The sequence below is a fragment of the Leguminivora glycinivorella genome, chromosome 2 (genome assembly GCF_023078275.1).
Source record: "Leguminivora glycinivorella isolate SPB_JAAS2020 chromosome 2, LegGlyc_1.1, whole genome shotgun sequence".
Classification (NCBI taxonomy): Eukaryota; Metazoa; Arthropoda; class Insecta; order Lepidoptera; family Tortricidae; genus Leguminivora; species Leguminivora glycinivorella.
In genome coordinates, this window is record NC_062972.1 from 12,644,259 (window position 1) to 12,653,412 (window position 9,154).

Here is a 9,154-nt window from a genome sequence, read left to right on the forward strand (position 1 = left end):
CATTTCACGTTCTGTTTACACGACTCATTATGAGCCACTTTTTCAAAGTGTAAACAATTTTATAAATTATGTTTAGTATGACTAAATATAAACAATTACATATGAAATATCAATGTGTTAAACATTAATCACTGAATAGTATGTTTATAGTTTTATCCCGTCTCAGTAAAATATACTAATATTAAAACAGCTCGGTAAGTAGTCGTAAAATGGAACGCATACTTTTTACGCATTAGTGCGTAAAATACAACATTTCGCACGCTAAACAGCCAAAAAACGGGCACTTTTTGAGCGACTGTATTAAAAAAATATATTATATGACTTTCGATAGCCATATTAGTGCAGTTGCGATCGGAATACGAGCGACACATTTAATAGTGAAAACGACCTTAGTATCTACATACATTATTAACGTATATTTATTAACATTATTTAGTAAGACACATTTATCAAATACAGGTAAATAAATACAAGTACAGAAAATGAATATGGTCTCAACAACATCATTATGATTCCGTGAATCATAATGATGTTGTTGAGACCGCATTCATTTCATTATTACATTACCGTTCGCTGAGAAAGCAAGTGACTGATTTTATTGAGTAAATTAAAAAAAAAAACGTATTTTAGCCAGTCATCTACTAATTAATAATTATGATTATATCCGGTGATCAAAATATTGAAGTTCCAAACCATGTACACTTTGGGAAATACATGTTATCAAATCTACGAAGAGCAAACGCCAACGATATATGCCTGGTAAGTGGTGTCCGAACTGATTGATTTCTTAGGGCCTGTATACAGTGTGTACTTTAACTATTACCGGGTTATATATTAAAGGGTTATTACTGTCCCGGATCTGTAAGTTCACATTTTTGACATATTTGTTTTGAAGTATGTTGCGATGTGGCTAAGACGTATTGTTTGCCAAATGTAACGATTAATTTCGAATTGGTTGAATCGATTAGGCCCTATGTACAAGGAGGCGCTTAAAAAAATATACGATTACTTACTGAAATGTCATTTGAATCGAAATGACAGACTCTGCCACAGCACTAGTTTAAAAATGAAAATTAATGATAAACGACATAATGAGTAAATCCTGCGTGATAAATTAATATCGTAAAATACTCACTAACGAAGATCCGCAAAAATCTAACATGTATTAGATTATGTTTAAAGTAAGCGAAATATTGTTTGAAGTACTTGATTTTTTTAAATATTATTACAGGATTTTATTTAAAATTGCATTAGGTTAGGTTGCGCGAGTTTACGTTTTGTGGACGCTGTCATGTGTCAAAAAGAGGTTCTTACAGCTCTAGGATAATAGTAAAAGTCGTACGGAATATATTTTCATATGATTTAATTAAAAATACTTCTTTCATTTTTCATAGTTAGCATACAAAGTAGCACGCAACATATTGCTACTTTATTTTTGTTAAATACTTATTTGGCTCCACGTCAGAACTGTCAATTAGTTCCGCGTCTTTCAGACTATGTCAAATAGGTTGCACGCAATACATTGCTGCTCTTTTTAAGGTTCCGTACCAAAGAGGTACAGTTCGGGAAAGCCGACTATCCGGCCACATTTCTAGTCGGCGATTAGTCGGCGACTAGTCGGCAAAAAAGGCCGATTAGTCGGCACTTCATTACTGATAGAAAAACAGTACAAAACTAAATTATCAGCTGAAAATTATGGTTGCATTAGTAATTCCTTTCTTTGTCATCTTCAAAAACAACAAATTTCTGTAATCATCACAGAAATAAATTTCCTACCTAGGATTATAGATTTCATAGGCAGGATCACTACCCACTAAGCCAAGCCGCTTGTTAAAAATGGAAAATGTATATAAATATTGGCATGAACCTTTGAACCTGTAAAAAATCATAAAAAGCGCGAACGAAGAACCAAAAATGACATTGAAAATGCGAATTTAGTCGAAAATTATGTTTTGGCCGACTAGTCGGCCGACTAATCGGCCACTCAAGCGCCGACTAGTCGGTAGTCGGCCTAGTCGGCCAAATCAATAGTCGGTACATCCCTATCAGGAACCCTTATGGTGCGACTCTGTCCGTCTGTCTATCCGTCTGTCACATTGTAAAATATCTCGAGAACTGCTTATGCTATCGATATGAAATTTGGAATAGTTATAAACGTTGTGAACCTCTACAAGTTGAAAGTATTTTTTTTAATGATTAATATAAATGATAGAAAATGGCCAAAATGAAAGGGGGGCAAACTGAAAATTTTACACAGTTATAAAGAACGTAAACTCGCATTCGATTTTACTCACACCAATCAAACACCACAAATATTTCGCGTTCGAATTCTTACGCCATGAAAATGGCCTTACTAATACACGCATAAATGACTATTTATTTGGGCTGATCCAGAACATATTTGAGACTTTAAACTTTAAGCAGTTATTTGACATATCATTAAGAATATAGATACACATATTTTTTCCAGGAAAATGGTTTAACTCGAGAGACACTGACATATAAAGAAGCCACACACTATGCCGTTAGTCTGTCTGTGGGCCTCACCGAGTTGGGGGTTAAATTAGGGGATGTTGTTGCGATTGGATCCGAATATTTCTTGCATTATGTACCTACAGTCCTAGCTGTCACATTTACTGGAGCATCATACACTGCCTACGAACTGAATATCGGAAGAGGTTTGCAAAAAACTAACATAAATGCTATAATTAATGTGACACTCCTTGAGCTGCACGCGTCCATAGGTTATGGTGACCGCTTTCCATCAGGCGGACCGTGTGCTTGTTTGCCACCGACGTAGTATATAAAAAATCCTTCTTTAATATGGAGCATAACATATAGTACTCAAAATATTTTTTTAAGTTTTATTTTCAACCCATTATTTGCCAAGAGTGGCACTGAAACTTGAAAATCATGTACTCTGCCTACCGGATCCAGGCGTGATTGTATTATGTATGTATTTATGTGTATTTTTATTAAATATCGTTTTTTTAGCTGTGCTGAAACACAAAGTGCAGTTAGTTAAACCGAAATATTTTATTTGCTCTGTTCGATTCTGGCAAAAGTTTAAAGATTTTCTGAAGAGCTTTGACTGTATAGAAACGTATATAGCTGTATCCGATATCCCAGAACTGCCGTATTCATTGAATTGTTTACTTAAAACGGACGCAGATATCGAAAGTTTTGAACCAAAGGAAGTCCAGGGTGATATAGACACAGTTCTAATTTCGTACTCCTCGGGTACCACGGGAATGCCAAAAGGAGTAGAAATAACCCACAAGAGCTGTATAATTACCTGTTTGCCCGATGCGTAAGTATATTATTTTCATTTTTTCTATTATTTTAAAAAGTATCTAATGTTTTTTTACATAGACAACCACATTCCGCATGGCGGCAAACATAAAAAATACTTTTCTATGGTTCATTTCATAATATATATGGTTTTTTTTTCTGGGTGGGTGATTTGTGTGAAAATGTAAGTTGAGGTGTGTGAGGGTGTACGTTTCAAAATACTTAAAGGATATAACTGCATGTCACACATGCATTTTTGGGGAATATAGGTATTACTAGCTTTTGCCAGCGTTAGAGAGAGACAAAAAGTAGCCTATGTCACTCTCCATTCCTTCAACTATCTCCACTTAAAAAATCACGTCAATTCGTCGCTCCGTTTTGCTGTGAAAGACGGACAAACAAACAGACACGCACACTTTCCCATTTATAATATTAGTATGGATACCCCCTTGCCAACCCAATGTGCAATGAGATGTTCATTTTGGTTCAATGGAATTTTAACTTTCATGTAAATAATTAAAGTAGCATTTCTTTCGTCTCTAAAATTTTGGAACAAATGAAAGTCAACTCTATTTAAATGTAACTAGAACCGAAATCTTCTAGCAAATTTCTCTATGGTGGGCGTTACGAGGATTGTAAGGATACTTGTTAAAATATTAGTTACTTGTAATTATATTAGTCTTGGCAAAAATACCTTTTTGTACCATTTGGCGTAGAAACTCTAGGTCCATGGGGTCCCAGCGGGAACAAGTTGTTCACAGAAATCGCGAAGCGTCTGGTTGAGGTAACCGAAGAGCAGAGCTGGCGACTTCCTCGCACAACGTATCAGCATTGCGATACAGCGAGGAAATGTCGCCAGTATCCTTGATGCAATGCCTCAAGGGCCTATTTTAGACGTTTCTTATATAATTATGTAAATATGTTCATGTAAATAAAGAGTTACGAGGATAATTGTAATAATATTCTAAAGCTGCCTGTATATTATGTGATCGTCCGATCTGTATTCTCTGCAGTCATCACGGCACAGGCTAAACCTGGGTGTGTACACCCTAGGTCTTCACGCACCTACCTACACATAGTGTTTGTTATAAGAAGTTAACAACCGAACGTCACTTATAGTCACTAATCATGGTTTTTATTATAGTTTCAGGGAAAAATCATCACTTCAAACAGCATTTATGTTGGTGCCTAGCGGTAATATTGCTACATTCATGACCTACAAATTTCTGGCCATTGGAAGAAAAGTTATTTTTACAACTGATTTTACGCAAGAGAAACTTCAATCAATTTTGAAAAACAATAAGGTAAGCGACGGAATTAAAAAATCTAATCAAAATAAAAATGCTTATCATAATATTCAAATAATTTCAGATAGACGTTATATTTAGTATACCAATAAGTATTCGCCAATTAGCATTGTCTGTGACCCCGGAAAATGATTATTTTGAATCTGTGGAAATGATCTACAGTCGGTCATCACCCCTACGCGAACACACGATCAAACATTTACAAGAAAGGTAACTGCCAATTTTATTTGCTTAATTTAATTAAACACAATGTGGGATTTCTGATAAAAAATTGTATAAGGCCGACAACAGACAGTATTCAGATTAATAACCTTATAAATATCAGATCGAGTGCACGGATTTCCATACCATTTCGCAACTGTCCACACACTTTTTTTTTTAGGATTATGAATTTTCAGATTGATCTGACGGATCGTATAATTCGTATACAACTCTTTTTTACGGATTATGAATTTTGAGTCTGTCGCCGGTCTAATTATTTCTGCAACCCGGCGAATTATGCTTCCAATTTTATCACTTATCCACGTGGATAAAGTATCCGTCACGCTCTGGCAAGTATGTCAGTGTGAGAGTGACAGATGTCTTATCCACGTGGATAAGTGATAAAATTGAAAGCATGATACGCAGGCAGTTGTGTTGCGGTATTTTCTAGCTTGATTAATTTTATTACCACACCAGATCACTACGACTGGCGACTGCCACAACTATGAAACTGATATAATTTTATCGTCTTACTTCCTTCGAGTTTAGTAGGTACATCTCACTCGCAGTAATATAATATTGCCAGTTATACGAGCAGAATTTATAGGAAACAAGTAATGTAATGTAATGTTGTGTAAAGCTCTTAGTAAGATTATTGGTGCAGTGTTTTGTACATACATATTTAAAAAAAATATATAAGTCAAATCGCCTTCATAAAAATATTTTTACATAAACTTACTTATTTTCACAGGCTACCAAATGTAAAATTTATTATTCAAGCCATGGGAACAACGGAGTGTGGAGAGCCGATGTCGGAAATTTGGGCTCCAAAGCCAAAACCAGGCAGCGTAGGTGTTGTAAGCCCCGGAACGCAAGTTAAAGTATGTTCTTATCTAGATTTGCGCAATATGCAGTAGGTACCTACCTGAAGTTTCGTTCCATTTGATCATCACACTACCCCATAATTATAATAATTATTTATATAAATGTGGTAGGTACTAGAATAATTAGTCTTCATTTTGCGTTCTAGTCCGTTTGCATTCAGGATCTTTGACTCAGGTTTTCTGAACAGTTTAGAAAATTATGATAGGTAGCTGGTGTAAAAATTTAAGATATAGTTAGGATTTTTTTTTAATATTCATACAATTTATGTCTTACTTGAGAAAATAATATTTAAGGTGAATTTTAAATTTTTTCACTGTTAGTTTTCTGACACCGCTGTAAGTTTAAGCGGCACAAAATAATAAAATTAATGAAAAAGAAAACTTTCCTTTTCAGATTGTAGATATAAACACGAGAGCAATTTTGGGTCCCAATCAACAAGGCGAGATTTGTGTGAAAGGTCCCATGAATTTGAAAAGCTATATTGGAATTGACCATTTTGATTACTTAGACGAAGATGGTTACTACAAGACTGGCGACTTGGGATACTTTGATGAGGATCACTACTTTTACATCGTCGACAGACTCACTCATATAATCAATGTGGATGGGTATAATGTAAGAGAAAAATGGTTTTCCAAATTACAAATGTACACATAGAAACTAAGACTATGTTTACTGCTTAATAGTTAAGCTTATATCTAAAATAAGCTGTTGAGGCATTTTACCAAGTATACTGGCGATAATTCCTCGCTGTATGATTCTATGCTGATACGTTGTACGAGGAAGTCTTTGATCACCTTCGTAAACAATTTTTGCGTTTGGCAACTAAGATTATTGTAGACAATTGCTTCTCCATTTCTGCTAGCTATGATATTTTGTGATAGCTATTAGTTAAATAATATCTTTTGACATATCAAGTAATTACCTCGTTATATTAATTAAAATTAATTTTGATCAGGTTTCGCCTGTGGAAGTTGAAAATGTTCTACTACAACATCCCGAAGTCCAAGATGCTGGGGTAGTAGGAAAACCGGGCCCAACAAACGTGTCCACTGAATATCCTATGGCATTCGTTGTCAAAAAACCAGGAAGTCATATCACAGAACAACAATTGATTGACTTCGTTGCATCTGAGGTAACTAAAAATACTAAAATTTACACAGATTGATGTAGGCCTAGTCCCACAGTTCAATCACGCTTAAATTGTGCGTCTAATGGTGTTCCCACACTGGCTGTTAAAAATGTTATATAACATTGACAGTGTCAGTGTGGGAGCACCATAAGACGACCTTATAGATGTTATGTTAAATACGTAAGTAAATGCCCTTACCAAGGTTCGAACCCAGAACATGCTACGTCGTAAAAAACATATACAAACTAATTTTATAATCAAACAGGTCTCGCCGTATATGCAACTGAAAGGAGGACTCCGATTCATAGAAGAGATACCTAGAAACGAACGGGGGAAAATTTTACGAAGACAACTCAAAGAAATGTAACATTATCTGATTTGTAACTGATTATACCTGACATTGTTTAGTTTTTTTTAATACTAAAATAATCCTGATTTCTTATAAAAAATATTTATAGATACCTTATTCCATGAAAATTGACATATTTATGTTTTATTTTTCTTGTGAAAGGTAAAAAGAGGAATGTTTGTAAACTATTACTGTAGCATTTTAAGTATGTACTTTGTAATATAATAAAAGCTATCCAAAACAAACCGATTTCGTTAAATTGAAACATTTTATTGAATCGTAGATTCTTATCATATAGCGGAGGTAATGATTCGACTAGGGACAATGGAATGGTTCGGGACATATCGTAACTCGCCGACAACGCACAGCCGGATCCCGGGCAAAACGGTCACGTGCTGCGATTGTGATTGTAACCGAGTAAAATATCCGATGGCGGAGAAATAAAATAAACCTGGAAGAAAGAATAGCTTGCATTAACAAAACATAGGTTAGGTAATACACATTATATCAACTGAAATAAAACTACCACGAATTCCTCAGAAGTAAATGGTTTAGAAACACTGAAAATTGAGCGAAAAGTAAAAAAGGTGATTTTTTTAAATAGATAATTAATCAATGCTTTTACCTGTAGTATGCGATCTTAGCTGCAATACTTTATAACGGAATATATCGTTGCTTTAAGCATACTGTTACGTAAGTGAAACGCATAATTAATAATACAATTTGCAGTATCAAGATTTACGAAAGAAATTCAGATACCTTGAACCGGTTTACATCTTGCTAGATTCACCTATTTATCACTAAACGAAATGACTACTATCAATACTTTCATACAAAAATGTCTTCTATGCAAATCGATCGTTAGCTGAAAGCATAGGGCAATACTCTAGTTACTTATCTGCTCTTTTTGCTCATATCTTGATTTTTTTATCAATAAAAAAATATCATTCACGATAATGCAATCGAACAGTCCAAATCTGTATTTTTGTCACGTCGCGTAAAAGTTCGGGCCAAGTAACAAATGAGACGTGGAAAAATCGCGGAAATATGTGAGCTGAGTTGATTCTTCCCGAGAGTTCCTGATGTCCAACACATGTATGCGGGATTAATGCTATGCGATAAATCTTTTGCGTAAGTATCACGTACAATATTAGTCAGAAGACAAACAGACAACTGTATTTATTGCTACATAGAAAATTGTATTTTATATCAGGTGGGAACTTCATATCTACTACGTGCAATCATATCTATGTTACACATGAGGCATGTGTTTTAATTTTATATTTGCCAAAAAATCGTAGGTACCCCAAATCCTATTGTTTTAAATACCTATGCATTTTCTTGGCACAAAAATAAGAAATTACAAATATTTAGGTTAGCAGCAAAGAGATTATTAATTTTATTAAAATTCAATACAAAAACTATTTAATGTGCAAAACTATGGGATATATAATACCCTGATTACGCGTAACGTTGAAGAAATAAATCTTCCAATAATTCCAACTCAGTAATACAGTTTGTCCCAAATTCGACCAAAAGTAAACACAGCCTCATTAGCGAACTTCACCAAACGACCGCTAAAGAATTGACTGCAGAGTAAGAGCTCTGCTAATAGGTCGTATTATCCCGGGACCACTAACTGGATACTTCGAGGCCATTGTACTCTATTTACGTTAAAGGTCGTAACTGACAAGCCTGAATTAATAGATTAGACCCTTTGGTTCTAAGCGAGCCACTGTTTCCCGCATCACTCCCATGGGCTTCAGAGAGTACTATATTATCCCAAGAGGTCAGCTCTAATACAAACGTTGTGCATAATCTGTACTTCATTTTATGGTGAATGAAGTACATGTATTTCCACTTTCATTGTTTTACGATGTGACAGTGAATATCAGTTGAATACTTTGTAAGCTATTGATATGTAACAAAAGTGTACATAAACTGGAGCCGTATTCTGATTTAAAATAAGAGTTTACAATCTTTAATAAG

General features: G+C 34.7%; 1 protein-coding gene across 2 annotated transcripts; it reads left to right on the plus strand.

Annotated features, from left to right (window-relative positions):
* Nucleotides 1-598: 598 nt before the first annotated feature.
* Nucleotides 599-7,333, plus strand: LOC125242218 (4-coumarate--CoA ligase 1-like). 2 transcript variants are annotated; one of them, XM_048150949.1, is made up of 9 exons: nt 599-759; nt 2,471-2,678; nt 2,995-3,310; nt 4,436-4,595; nt 4,663-4,808; nt 5,551-5,680; nt 6,078-6,299; nt 6,643-6,819; nt 7,082-7,333. In XM_048150949.1, the coding sequence occupies exons 1-9, from the start codon at nt 655-657 to the stop codon at nt 7,181-7,183; spliced, it is 1,566 nt and encodes a 521-aa protein (XP_048006906.1). In that variant the 5' UTR covers nt 599-654; the 3' UTR covers nt 7,184-7,333. The 2 variants fall into 2 exon arrangements, with proteins under 2 accessions (XP_048006906.1, XP_048006907.1); XM_048150950.1 differs by having other exon boundaries at nt 3,172-3,310.
* Nucleotides 7,334-9,154: the final 1,821 nt, after the last annotated feature.

Coding starts and splice junctions, on each gene's coding strand:
- LOC125242218 (XM_048150949.1), top strand. CDS start 655: ATGATTATATCCGGTGATCAAAATATTGAAGTTCCAAACCATGTACAC. Junction 3,311..4,435: donor ATTACCTGTTTGCCCGATGC/GTAAGTATATTA, acceptor TTTTTATTATAG/TTTCAGGGAAAAATCATCAC. Junction 4,596..4,662: donor CAATTTTGAAAAACAATAAG/GTAAGCGACGGA, acceptor AAATAATTTCAG/ATAGACGTTATATTTAGTAT.